At 43.6% G+C, this 14,621-nt stretch overlaps 1 protein-coding gene across 1 annotated transcript in view; it reads left to right on the top strand.

Moving 5' to 3' along the window:
• The window catches only part of PLB1 (phospholipase B1), a 67,758-nt gene that overhangs the window by 8,118 nt on the left and 45,019 nt on the right, over window positions 1–14,621 (top strand). Inside the window, exons 6-15 of the mRNA XM_034764773.1 lie at window positions 337–418; window positions 1,235–1,339; window positions 1,802–1,897; window positions 2,416–2,487; window positions 3,401–3,523; window positions 7,644–7,704; window positions 8,294–8,352; window positions 9,730–9,803; window positions 11,560–11,603; window positions 13,335–13,443. Coding sequence (XP_034620664.1) covers window positions 337–418; window positions 1,235–1,339; window positions 1,802–1,897; window positions 2,416–2,487; window positions 3,401–3,523; window positions 7,644–7,704; window positions 8,294–8,352; window positions 9,730–9,803; window positions 11,560–11,603; window positions 13,335–13,443 — 825 coding nt within the window. The remainder of the gene's footprint in view (window positions 1–336; window positions 419–1,234; window positions 1,340–1,801; window positions 1,898–2,415; window positions 2,488–3,400; window positions 3,524–7,643; window positions 7,705–8,293; window positions 8,353–9,729; window positions 9,804–11,559; window positions 11,604–13,334; window positions 13,444–14,621) is intronic.

Below are 14,621 nucleotides of genomic sequence, written 5' to 3'. Positions count from 1 at the left end.
ATGCTGAGGTAATGGAGAAAATCCATGGAAATATTCATTTTTAGGAGGGTGTTCACGAGACTTGACATTTTAGTGAAAGGGGTTTGTGGGTTGTTAAAGTTTGGGAACCACTGCCTTACATGAATGCATCTGTCCCTAATAAATGTGCTTAAACTTCAGTGTGTCCATATTTACTGGGAGGACCTAGATATTGGAGTCAATGTTATCATGGATGAGCCTTTCACAAAAATCCACCTTTGGAGGAGTCTGTTATCCTTTGAGTTCTTGTACTTTTTTTCGGGGGAAAAAACCCAGCAGATTGCATCACAAAAATAAAATATCACTTTCTTCCTGCAGGCAGCTGTGTCCTTGTGTATTGAACTATGATGATAATTCCACTGAAACTAAGATGCTAGAGTCTTTTAATAGAAGGTATCAGGTAAGGCAGAGGAAAGTATTAAGAGATTTAGCAGAGAATTGCTTAATAATCCTTCTGTTCTTCTTTTCTAGCAGCAGTCTCCCTTTGTTCTTCCGGGAATAATAAACAAAATTTTCTAGCAGTGATAATGCTTGAAGTGACTGACCCAGGGACCAGTCAAAGTCTAATATCTACTAGATATGGGGACAAATCGTGCTCACATTAGTCAGCTGTAGATTCATAGAAGTTACTCAGAATTGGGCTGGAGGGGGCAGGTGAGGATCAGGCAAGGAATAGGGGCATAGATGCTGCTCAAGATCTTTAAAATGTGATTCAGTAAGGTACTAAAACAGAGTGGCTCTTTCAGATGGATCAGAGATTCAGTTGAAGCAGCAGTTCTGGATACTCCTTTTGCTGGGAAATTGGATTAAATTGAGGAGCGCTGGTAGTTCAAGAATGAACTCTTGTGATGGAGATCAGCTGAACTGAAAGTATTTCAGTGGTTCAAGAAAAATCCCTGGCACCCCATGATGGGAAATCCTAATAAAGTGGGGGCTCTCCCTAGGTCAGTCAGCTGGCTTTTGAGCATTGGGCCATCTGCAGCCTCCATGATGCCTTTCTGATAAGGAAAATCAAATGAGTAGTTTTCTAATTTGGGTTTTGCAAGCCAATGTTTCAAGAAGCTCATGCGCTCACTGCCTTGTACAAGAAGGGAGTTGTTCTTGGTTTCAGATTTTGCATGTTCGGTTGATGAGACTTCTGCAAGAGGGTCAGCCTGGGGCCTAATAAGCAGAATGCAAGAAAAGGAGCAGTGAGTGATTGTTCTGCCTTTTTTAGGAGGAAACCCACCGATTAGTTGAAAGTGGAAGGTATGACACCAAGGAAGATTTCACAGTGGTTGTGCAGCCATTTCTGCAGAGAGTGACCATTCCAAAGACTGAGGTAAAAAACCATGAGCCAGATTCAGACCTGGTGCCACTCCTCTGAATCATTAAACTTGAACCCCTTATACCAACTCTAAATTTGACCCTCAGTGCTCCGTTTTGTTAGTTTGTCCAGTTCAAGTGAGCCACAATCCAAAGCAGCGGGAAACGTTATGGAGAGGATAGAGATTGTTGGTAATACTGCTGAGTGCCTGTGGAACCTTGGCCTCAGACATGGCAAATTGTATTAGCTGTAAGTTTGAATCATATTTGTAAAAGTGCTACAGAACTCTTAAGTTCTCAGTCAGTGGCTTGATCTGGCCCAGATCTTGTTATCTTGTTCTCAGAGGCCCTCATGACTATTTTCAAGTTCTGGGGTAACAGAGTTTTTGTTGGAAGAGGAGTGTGATAATACATCATATGCTGGCATTTTTGGTCATATACTTACCCCTCTTGTGACAGTACCTGTCTCTTTCCCCAGGAGGGGTTGCCTGACAGCTCGTATCTTGCCCCAGACTGTTTCCACTTTCACCAGAAGACTCATTCCCAGGCTGCTCGTGCCTTGTGGAACAACATGGTAAGACTGCAGGTCTCTGTCTCTGTCTTCTCCACCCTGTTCTTTTGCAGCAAAGAACAGTGACCCACTATTTAGCTGCTGAACCATCCTACTTCTGGTGAGAACTGAATTGTGTTTACAACAGGTGGGCACTTGTTTCCCTTTGTAATGTAAAGTCACCTGGACACAAACTGGCTGTGTCAAAGAATATATCCTGGGGTATATTCTTGTAAAGGCTAAGCACCTAAGATCTTGCACCAAGAGATAATCAAACTGTGGGATATTACATCACACATGCTACATTCCTAATATGGAAAGTAGTTAATTTAATATGTAAAATATGTTTTAAAGATGATAAAATCCTGGGGCAGTGACTTTTGTGGGTTTAGCTGCTATTTCAACATAGATAGATACAGTACATAGCAATTTTCTTGCTGTTCTACTTGTTTCCATAGGCTGATGATAATCAGCTATATATGCTCTTCCATTCTGGTTCTCATTTTATTTCTTCCCTCCCATGTTTTCTTTCTGCCATGCAGTTGGAACCTGTTGGGAACAAGACAGATGCATATTTTCTTGAAACGGTGATAACTCTCAAATGTCCAAGTCAGGTAGGTTGAAAAATATTCATGCATGTGCCACATGCTGCATTGTTCATTTGTAAAGCAGTCAGAGCTTTTCATGGGGGATCTTGTGCAGTGCGTTCCAGAGTAGTAGCTCCACCACTTTGGAGAGGATGCTGGATGCTCCCTGTCCTCTCTCTCCCTTCCTCCTTTTGCGTAGGGTGACCAGACAGCAAGTGTGAAAAATCGGGACAGGGGGTGGGAGGTAATAGGAGCCTATATAGGAAAAAGCCCCAAATATCAGGACTATCCCTATAAAATCGGGACATCTGGTCACCCTACTTTTGGGTAGTTAGCACCTGGGACATATATGCTTCCCAATGAGAATGGACTGCAAGAGAGAGGAAAACTCCTGGCACCCAGGCCCTCAAAGGCTGGCACAAAGACAGCAGCTTTGTGTTCGTTCATGAAAACTGGAAATCAAACCTGTCTAAACAGACCAGTCTAACTTCACCATCCAAGCTGAGTATTTATTTTTCACACTTCAAACAGCATCAACGGGGAAAGTAAAGTGAAGGGTCAGATCCTTGGCTGGTGTCAGTCCACATAGCCCCACTGAAATCAGTACTGCTATCCTGACACCAGCTGGTTCAGAATGTTTAACAGCTTTTGCTATAATAATTAGATGTTGTTAGTCAAACTGGTAAAGGGCACTGAGAGTGTCCGAGAGAGAGAGTGTGTTTAGCATAGCATTACTCATATATTTCAGATGTTTCTTTATTTATATGGCTCCTAAATATGTCTGCAAAACTAGTTAGAGAGGAGTAGGGCCCTTTTAATTCCTAAGAATATGCAGTAATTTTAATGGTCTAGAGGCATATTTGAATTGGTGGCTGGGGAACAGATATCTCCATATATTCTTCTGCAGCTTCATGTTGACTCAGATTTCCTTATTCCATAGGCTGAGTCATTCCTCAGGACGTACAGGAACAGCAATTATACGTATCCCAACCAAACTACGCCAGATGTAACAACACCGCTACCATCATCTGCTACGCCGACCCCAGCACAGGAACCAGATCAGGTAGAGTCTGCACAATAATTGATCACTGGAGGAATTTAGGAGGTTAAGGGTTCAAAAAAAAAAAAAAAAAAAAAAAGGAAGGTAGCTCTAGGGCTGTGGAAATGGCTTGCATAACCAACCACAGCTGCACGTATTCAAGTACCACGTTAATCAGCCAGGATTGCTTTTCCAATCTGAATAAAACTAAAGGCTTGTCTACATTGAAATGTGTTATTTAACTTGAGTTATCTCACATTAAAGTGCCTTGCATCCGCACACACACTATTTGGTTGTGAATCAGCTGGCCTTTTTAACACACGTTAGTAAGCCCACTTTAGAAGCGGGTTTGCTGAGATGCAGAATGAGATCACCCACAACTAAGTAGGTGTGGCTACATCTCCATCCTGAAACAACTGGTGCACATCTACCATGTCTACCTACTGGTATCCCACACTGCTTTGCCAGCTACCTGTGTTGGTCTGTCTAATCATCCTGAACAGTTTCAGTACTGGCATGCAGCCAGGTGCTGTCCTTGGCAATTCCAGCTCCAGTGGAGTTCACATATCTGTGTCATACTCCTGATTATTCAGCAGTCATGCTTCACTGTGGACCAATACTAAAATCCTGGACTTCACTGCCTTCTTGGGAGAGGAATATGATAAGGCCCATCTGAAAGGCTGTCACTCAGCATAGGTCTACAAGCAGGAAGCAAGACAAATGTAAAAGAGGGGGGCTCTCCAGGACTGCAGTAAGACAGATGAGCTATGGCTGGACAACAGGAATGCTACCTGCAACAGAACCCCAGGGAGACCTAACACGGTCTGCTGGATCCATGAGAAGCTGGACGCATGTATGCTGGAGATACCACCACTCAACCTCCGCATTCTGTGGACTCCCTGATTGACCCATGAACCCCAAGACACAGTCACGGATATCCAGGATGCCTCTTCCCATGAATCACAGCCAGAGGATCAGCCTGAACCCTAAACTGGGGCGGGGACGATTTCTAGTAAGCATTGAATGTTATATTAAAATACAGCTGTACAGAGAGGGAGTTAAACAACTTAGCTGAGGGTCCTGTAAGGGCACTGCCATGTTGATCTACCTTCTCTCTGCCTCTTGGGTTTTTAATCCCCTCCCCCTTTCTGCCACTCAAAATGGCAGACGTACCAAAGACAGTAGAAACTCTCCTGGCCTTTTTTTCTATGACTATGCAAACACACACACACACACACACACACACCACTTAGTCTTGCTGTATCCCACTTCACCCCCTCCCCTTCAAGCACACTGCTTGCTGGCCTCTTCCTCCTGCCCCACTCCCCCAGTGGTTAATCCATGCAGTGCCTCCATGAGGTTCTTTGAACGACAGGCACTTTTATTGTAGCAGCACATACAGAAAATCAAAAGTTATGTGTCTGGCTCACAATGTCACTGATACCTTCTACCTTATGTGGGCTCAAGGCTGAGGGCAAATAGCTTAAATCACACTACAAACGTTTTCAAAAAAGCAAGACTGTAAGGCACTTGCTGTAAATCATAGAATAGAATATGAGGGTTGGAAGGGACCTCAGGAGGTCATCTAGTCCAACCCCCTGTTCAAAGCAGGAACAATCCCCAGACAGATTTTTGCCCCCATCCCTAAATCACCCCACTCCTCATGCCGTTAAGGTAGAATTCTTTGAATTTTGTGGAGTACTGTATGCTCAACTGTAGGTGTTAAAAACAAGACGCTTTAAAAATAGAGCACTCTTTGGCTTGGCATGGAGATTACACAGCAAAGCAGCTCTCTGGGAACTGTCCTTATAACTCGCGGTTTCCTTCCACTCCTGGGCCAGTTCTGGGGGCACCATCCTGACAAACAGCAGCCTGGCATATCTTCCTTGTTTGCCCATTGTCTTTTTGAACAGAAACCTTCTCTGTCTTTTGGGGACATGCTCAGGGTAGCATCCTCCAAAACATGGATAGCCTGCAGATATGTACATGCAATTATTAGCCTAACTCTACTGTGCCTTGTTTTCGCTAGCCACCCCACACAACCCACCTGACATTTATTAACCCTTCCCCAAAGTTTCCTCTCTCCCCCACCCCAACACACACACACAGCCACCTCCTCCCACCATATGCCTACACAAACCTGGAAGATTGAAAACTTCTAATGATTGCCAAGTTTGGCCAAGATTGGAAAGAGCCTATGGGAATAAAACTCCAAAATCAAGGAAAAAGCAACATTTTATCACTCTTAGAATGGAGTCTACAATTTGGATAAATGTTCGTTTTTTCCTTTTTCCACTGGCGTGAGGAAAAGGGAAAAGAAAGGACAGGCAAATGGCCAGCATCGCAGACACGTGCTGTGGCTGAAGAGGCAGTCACACCTTCTGAAGCACATGAAACTGTCTAATTTTGCACAGCTTTATGAATGTTCAATATGGTGTATCCATTGGTATTGATTAAATAGAATTGAAAATGTCTTTATGGTCATAGCGGAGTCTTGAATCATTCACTGAAATGTCCAGAATCACTGTCATAAAATTCACATGAACAATAACATCAGAACAAGCCCTATCTTACAAGGCACACATAAAATGTACTAAAAATCCCCATAAACTGCTGTACGCATTTCAAGTATAATTAAATCCTTCTACCAATATACGTACATAAGACATGTACAGTAATCTGATAAATGCCTTATACAAAAGCATGTGCATTCTTCACAAGCGGCCCCTCGACTCAGTGTGAGCACAGTGTGTCCGCCACTCTGTGCCCATGAGTAGCTGCGTCATTTTGTAGAGGCCTCTTATCTGACCAAAATGTTTTCTAAGTCTGCCCATCTCCAGCTCCTATACACATACAAGGCTCTCTTCCTTGCTTTCACAAAGGTTGTGCAAAACACAGCAAGGAGCTAATGTACCAAGATGCTTCTCATCAGCCTCAGTGTCAGAATCTTCCATCTACCTTTTCAGTCTTCCAAATGCACATTCCATTATCATTCTGAAGCTGCCCAGGGTATAGTTACAATTCCTTTTGCTTAACCAAGTGTCAAGTAAAAAGCTTCATAAGCCAGGGAAGCAGTAAGTCTCCCTGGATGATAGAAAAATGGCAACACCATCAGTGTCCATAGAGTTCATGGAGCAGAAGTACTATTTCTCATTGCAGAAAATAGGCTAGAGTTTCTAAAGGTCCTGGCATCGTGAACCTTCCCAGACCACTCTACATTTATATTGGTGACCCTTCCATGGTGACCAACTAGGTTCGTAGCACCATGGAGAAATATCCCTTTTTGTTGATGAACTCTGAAGCCTGAAGTGAAGGAGGGGGGCAGAGAATAGGCACATGGATCTCATCAAAAGCCCAGTAGAGTTCAAAACCCCAACTGTGCAAACCCATTAATAACCTCCTCTGCATTGCCCAGTCTTGTGACCTAGGGAGCAAAATCTTCTTGATAGCAGGTCACACCTCCATGACAAAAGCCCCAACAGTTGATTTACCTACACCAAACCGGTTAGCTACTGACTGGTAGCAATTGGGGTGGCAAGCTTCCAGATGGCAATAGCCTCCTACATTTTCATACTGAACTCTCATGTAGGTGTTTTGCTGCCTCACCAATGTTTCTCTATGCTGCCTGGCAGTGCTTTGAAATGGGGAAAGGCTGGCTCTCAAAAAACAGTTGGATGATGGGATGAAACAGGGAGGAATTATGAGAATTCTACAGTTTGACCTTAAGCTCCAGAATTTCATTGCCTGCTGGTAGGCATTGCACAAAGCACGGCACAAAAAAATTCGAGAATGCATACAGCACAGCAGCAGAGCAGTGCACTGTGGGATGTCTGACCATAACACTGAGCACTTATTTTGTAACACTGCTGTGCTGTGCAGCTGCAATAATACCAGGGAAAGCTACCTTAATCGTGGCTTAACAAAGTGGTATGTATGCACTCCTCCACTATAGTTATTGCCAATCACTTAATAGACACACAAAACCACAAGAAGTTTCAAGTGTAGACATGCCCTGAGTGTGACCGATTGAATTCAGTGACTAACGTCTGCTTGATTAATTACAGACAAACAGGGATATATTTATTATGTTTGTTTCCTGGTCTAAAATTATTCAGTTCCTTTTGCCTGTCTTCTCTTCTTTTAGAATCATGGGAGCCAGCTGCTGTGTGAGGACAGGGCTCCATCCAGCTCTTCTCCAACTTCAGGTAACCTTGCCTGCTTAGGGTAGGAGACTGTTTCTTTCAACAGCATCTCAAGGAATGTTTTGTTTAATTATGCTTAAATAATTATTAATTATTGGACTGTGGAAAAATTATGCCAAGCAAGGACCTTACTTGCTATAGCTAATTAAGAGGTATGATGCCAAACCATCCTTGTAGGGACTATTCAGATGAAATGATTGCAGTCAACTTATTTACTGCAGATAACTCCTGCACTGTGCAAAATTTAAGGGCTGACACATCCTATAAATGGAGTGGTTTAGTGCTTAGGTCAGTGGATTTGAAGGCAGGACTCCATAGTTTGTGGTCCAATACCTGGTAGTATTCAACTTGTTTATGAGCATAATGCCTCTTTTCGTACCCTGCTCTGCCTTGTTGCAGCAGTTACGGTCAACACACCTTCTCTGTAATACTGAATCCACCCTATCCTCATTCTGGTCTCCCTAACACTGGCGGTTGGTCACTGGCCTCCAGCAATGCGGCATGACTTGCTCCTTGCTCTCATATCAAGCAGTGATGGAAAAGCATGGTTCTGTTCCCCGTTCAGGTTTAACTGCATCTCTTTGCCTTACAGTGCATGCCCTCAAACCAGCTGATGTGCGAGTGATAGCAGCCCTGGGGGATTCTTTGACTGTAAGGAGCTTTGTGCTTTTTCTGTCTTGTTTTTTGTGTTTGCTGATGGAACAACAGAATGTTCTGCCTGCTCAGACTGGGGTGGGAGTTGGAGGGAGGAGTTGAGACTTGTGCTGGGGTAGTGAAATACTCATTGATAGGCAGAAGACAGAGATCTAGAGCAGGGGACAAGGTGTCAGATCTCCTGGATTCCAATCCTAACATTGCACCTGAATTGTATGAATTTAGGCAGGTCATTTAAGCACCTGCTTAAATGCTTTGCTGGATCTGGGGCCAGAGGGTAAGTCCCATTGAAATCAGTGGGGCTTAAGCACATGCTCTAAGTTAAGCACAAGGTTAAGTACTCTGCTGAATAGGATGTACTGCAGAACCTGTGTCTCAGTTCGTTCTGCCTGATAATTAGCTCTTGCCTTCTCTTGTGGTGCAGGGTTTTTTTTCCTAGTTAAGTAAAATGGCTTTTGCCTGTTTGGAGATGAGTGTGAAAGAAAAGAGCCAAAATATTCAGACTCTTCACTGTGCTTGATTAACTGATAACCAGTTTCTTTATCAAACTCACCATGGCCTTAGTCCTCAGTGAGGATGATCTCCTTTCAGTGTTTAGTAGGCATTTCACTTCCAAATAATGGAGTCCTAAGAATATTTGTGCACGCACACCACCCAACTTTCTGGCAGGTCTGATGTTGCAGATTTCTGCATCCATGAGCCCATTGAAATCAGCACAAACATTTGAATAAATACATACCATGTTGATCACTATAGTCAGGATTCAACTACAGTTGCCACACGATAGTATCAGATACTATCTGATAGTATGAGATACAGCAGTTGTTGCTGCTATTTTGGTATCTCATACCCTTGTGTAGGAACTATGGATACATTTAGTCTTTGGAGAAATAGCAGTTACACATACATATCTGAGGGCAGAATTTGGCCCATTGCATGGCTGTTTTAATGTTCAGTCTCCTGAACTGTGACAAAACTCATATTCAGGGGAAATGGTGGTACAGCTGCCCTGAAGATTTTATTGGCTGGAGTTTGAGATGGCTGCATTACTTATGAGTAGTGAAACCCTGAATGAATTATACAGCTCATCCAGACTCGTGCCAATGCAACCTTTATATACTATACCATGCACTCATCTATTTTGTTTATGCCATGTGTACAGCAATACTATGTAAAGAATTTTAAAAAATGAATTGGTGCTATTTTTCATAACACTCTTCCTGAAAAGCCAGGTGCCAAAGTATCACAAGCCCAAATGTAACAGGCTTTTAAGGAGAGACCTGTTTATTAAATAAAAAAATTAAGATCACCAAAATATATGTATGGCCAAAATGTTAATAGTTCAGTCTTTGTCTTGGTTTAAATTTTTTTTAGGCTGGTAATGGAATTGGTGCTGAACCAAACAATATCTTGGATATGAACACAGAGTATCGGGGGCTGGCTTGGAGGTAAGTCATTAATAAAGGAAGCGAGGAAATATATTTTGTTTCCCATGAAAAAGTTCTTTTTTTTTTTTTTTCAATTGTCAAAAAAATGGGGAAAAAATTCATTTGTTGGGTTTGGCATTTCTTTTGAAAATTTGTTTTTTGTCATAAATGTAATTTTTGTTTTTTAAAGAAATTCAGCAATACATTTTTAACCAATTCCAGTCACTAGCTTTTTGACTTCTCATACACAGAGGGTTTCACACACTGGATTGATTTATATGAATGGGTAGGTAAATAGATATCTCTCGCCAAAGCCAGTGAAAAATCACCAGGGCAAACAAATCACAGCTGCTGTCATTCAAGAGAGCTGCTCACAAGGTTTGCACTTTCTAAGCTTTTGTTAACAAAGAAAAGAAAAGGTTCTGTATAAAAATCACTTATTTGCTGCTGCTGTTTGGCTAGAGATCTTCCCTCCACTCCTCATCACCCTCACAGAGATAAAGGGCCAGATTTCCTGGTACAACTCAGCTGTGCTCAGTGCAAGACCAGAGAAGGGGCCAAGGAAACTTTGTATTGTGCTGGCCCCCTGTTACAGGTTAAAGCAGCCAAATGCCCCCAGCCACAAGGAGTCATTCTGGTAGCTGAGAACCACCAGAGCGTAAGAATGTTCCAGCCATTCTTCTCCCTGGATACACTTGTGCCATGTAGAAATGAATCAGAGCCACTACAGCAGCTATCTGTCAGTCAAGGAGCCCTCAATGCAGGGAGGATCCATAGAAAGCTGGTTGAATTGGCTTTGGTGTTGCTTTGTACTGCTGGAATTGAGGTTGGTCCTTCCACCATGTAAGATAGTAACGCTTGTTACCATGAATAGTCCCATTGTCCTGTAGTGTTTGCAGGATCAGGCTTCTAGGTAGAACCACTCAATGGAAAACAGTCCATATATAAATATTATATACATATACCAAACCTTTTCCTTTCCTGTGTCCCTACAGACACCTTGGATTGTTACACCCAAACAAATTTTAACAGTCATGTTTATTTTTCACTATTTAAATGGAGATATCCCATCTCCTAGAACTGGAAGGGACCTTGAAAGGTCATCGAGTCCAGCCCCCTGCCTTCACTAGCAGGACCAAGTACTGATTTTGCCCCAGTTCCCCTAGTGGCCCCCTCAAGGATTGAACTCACAACCCTGGGTTTAGCAGGCCAATGCTCAAACCACTGAGCTATCCCTCCCCCCTGAGTGTCTACTTCACTCAGCAGCTTGGACAGAGACATTAGTCTGGTCAATTTCACATTAACATGTTCTCATGTACCAGCCCCAAAATCCATAGCCCGGGGTAAACACTGCAGGGGATGTTTAAATCCACCTGCGGCCTTTGACTTCTGGAGACCTGGGATATTTAAATCCACCTGCAGTTTCTCCCCTCCCTGAAAAAGTGACTTAATTCCAACCATCCTCCCAGCAGCCAGGTGCTCCTGCATTCCCACAACTAATGACCTGACCTCACATTCTCAGCTGCAAAACCCACACATGAACCCTTCTGGCTGCATCAGTGCTACCAAAAATCTCACTCAAGCCCTAAACAATCACTTAGATCTGGATCCCTCCACCTAGTTGTGAAACACCTCTAGTTTCCAAGTGTCATGGATCCTTCATATCCTCCAGGCAAGGACAGGAAATCTGTCTTAGGTACTTGTCAGCTATCATCTTATTGTCTGAGCAGTGCTAAAAGATTAATGACTTAGTCTTTGCTTCTCTTTCCAATTGCAGTATTGGAGGGGATGCTTCGTTAAAGAATGTAACAACCTTGCCTAGTAAGTAGAAGCTTTGCTGTTGCCAAGATTCAAGGGAGAGAATGGACTGATTGGTACACCATGACTACGATGTGGGCAGCAAACTTACTGTGAACTTCTCTTAACATTTTAAAATCTATGTTGGGGTAATTCACAAGACTGGACATTCGTGGAAATGGCCCATATTTTCATTGATCCTCTGGGCTGCCTCATCAGTGAAGCTGCAAGGAGGCTGCAAAAAAGCCTCAGAGAATATTAATTTGATTTTTTAAAATAAGCTTGCTGTGACTGTTTTTGTGCCCCGTTTATGTTAAGTTTCTGCAAATGCTCTAGCAAGTCCCTTTCCAGATAGGGATGTTTGCCAAGACCAGATATTTTAAGTGAATATTGCTGAATATTTATGTGTCTACACTGCTGGGAATTGTGAAATTTTCCTGTCAATCAACTTTGCAACTATTCTCAAAACTCAGATTGGTGGTTTGGCACCCACTACATCTGGCTGTGAAGTTTCAGCACATTTTTTGAATTACACTTTATATTAAGGTTTCATTTATAAAGGGCTAATCCATGTTATAAGCATATTACAGACCTTTGTAGTAAGTATATAATAGGTGGTTATAAACACATCAGTAGAAGGAGTCTTAGAAAGTTATAAACCATGGTTATAAACCACTATTGATTTATGGCACACTAAAATTGATTAATCATTTATTAAAACTTTTTATTAATCCCTTTATTTAAAATGAAGCCATTTATTAATCCTTTATAAACAATTTATAAATGGAACCTTTAATATAATTGTGGCTTTCTTTGTTGTGACTAGCAACACATTCTCTGCCCTCATAGACACAGGGGTGTTTGTGGTGGTTTTTATTTTTTTATTTTTGAGCAAGAGTACTAAGATAATGAACAGAGAGGGGCTGTGAACAATTCACTGCCTTGCATGGAAGCATTTAATACACAGGTCTGCGATCAGCACGTGATGTTGCATAGCTGTAAAGATATGCACAATAGAACTTCCAGCTAAGAGAAGCAGGGCCGGCTCCAGGCACCAGCTTCTCAAGCAGGTGCTTGGGGCGGCCGCTCTGGAGAGGGGCGGCACGTCCAGGTATTCAGCGGCAATTCGGTGGACGATCCCTCACTCCGCCTGGGAGTGAAGGACCTCCCGCCAAATTGCCGCCGCAGATCGTGATCGCGGCTTTTTGTTGTTGTGTTGTTTTGTTTTGTTTTTGTTTTGGCTGCTTCGGGCGGCCAAAACCCTGGAGCCGGCCCTGAAGAGAAGCTTCTCTCAGCTCCTTCCAGATCAACCAGGCCAAGGGCCCTTCTGGCTCCCTGACAGAATGGCTGCCTACTGACCAGGGGGTTTCTCATTCAAGCTTTAACCATGGTAATATGCAGGGTGGTCACATACAATGTGCCTGTACATGCTCTGTCCACCTCCCCCCCATGATTGCACTTGATGTCAGTGGGATTGCACCAGGTCTGAGTCAGGAGACAACTTGATCCAGTGCATTCCCCAGCTGTCTGACAATCTACACTAAGTGATTAAGCCTCTAGCATCACTGGGCTGACACAGCAGTGCTCAATATTCTGCTTCCCTTGGATGGGCACAGCAAGGTAAGTGGAGAACAAGCAGCAGCCTTCTCCGAACACAAACCAAGAATCTAGGGGGGCATGGTGTATACTAGTCTTCTCCCCTCTGTGATGAGCAAGTGGGGTCACTCTCTTCTCATTATCCTCTTCCTTCTTCAGATATCCTTCGGGAGTTCAACCTTAACCTCACGGGTTACTCGACTGGCACAGGGGGAGCAAGTGAGCCGAATGCCTTTCTCAATCAGGCAGTTCCTGGAGCAGTGGCTGAGTAAGCTGATCTCCCCCCCCCCCTTCCTTTGGGATGCAGGGATGTGGCTGCTTCATATAACTTCCTTTGATGTGTCTCGTGCTGTTATAACTTGCGCTTAATAGCAAGCAAAACCAGTCTGGCGGTACTTCAAGTTGGTGCCTGGCTCATGCTCCAGAGCTTCTGCTGTATTGAGCATAAACCGAATGGCTCACTTGATTTTCCTAAGAAAGCCATGTGATATAATGAAGCATGTGACAGGACCCCTTGGATCACAACAATAGTAAGCACACCAGTGGAAATACCTTGTCCCAAAGGAGAGCTTCATTGTACGATGGAAGAAGCAGTACAGCTAGGAATACAGATTGGAGGGAAGAGTGGGTTAGTGCATTAGCCTTTGACTTCTCGAGACCTGGGATCGCCATTTACTAGCAAAAGTGAGTGTGGTGTCCTTACCTTAGTCCAGGGGAGGCTCCAGGCACCAGCTCAGCAAGCGCGTGCCTGGGGCGGGAAGCCAAGGGGGGGCGGCCTGCCGGTCGCTGTGAGGGTGGCAGGCAGGTGGCTTTCGGTGGCATGCCCACGGGAGGTCCGCCGGTCCTGCGGCTTCAATGTTTAAGGCCTCAAACATTTGGAAGGGTGGGGAGGAGTGGTGGAGAGAGACAGCAAAAATACCAAGCAACCAATCAGGCTGCTAGAGTCTTTTGAAGAGATGAGGACAGGTGACAGCCAGGCATAGGCTTTAGGCCAGTTTTAGACCTGGTGTAATTGGCTGCAATTCCTTTGATTTCAATGTAGTAGCAGCCTCAAGCAGTTTGAATATGTCCCTTTGCTTTCAGCCATACTTGGGAGAAGCAGTCTCATGGAAGGCGGCTGCATACTTAATCCCTGGTGTTATCCTCTCTAGGAAGAGAATCCAAGTTCTCATCTTAGAAGTCTCATCTTCTGACGGGGAGATGATGGGGCAGGATGGGAGGCTTAATACTGTATTTAAATAATTAAACAGTTGGCCACAGACTTGGGCACAGCCACCGTTTGGGCAGGATTTCTGGCTGATTGTGCTTGTATTTGACTTTGGTGATTGGTAGTGCTAAAAAGACTCTTGTTTCAATCTTTCTCTCTTATTAAAAAAAAATAATCCTCCATTTCCCCAGCAGCTCCACTTGGCAGCTAAATCTGGAAGACAAGAGAGCTCCTACATT

The sequence above is a fragment of the Trachemys scripta genome, chromosome 3 (assembly GCF_013100865.1).
Source record: "Trachemys scripta elegans isolate TJP31775 chromosome 3, CAS_Tse_1.0, whole genome shotgun sequence".
Classification (NCBI taxonomy): Eukaryota; Metazoa; Chordata; order Testudines; family Emydidae; genus Trachemys; species Trachemys scripta.
The sequence above is the reverse complement of the archived record's forward strand: the minus strand, read 5'-3'. Positions and strand labels throughout refer to the sequence as shown.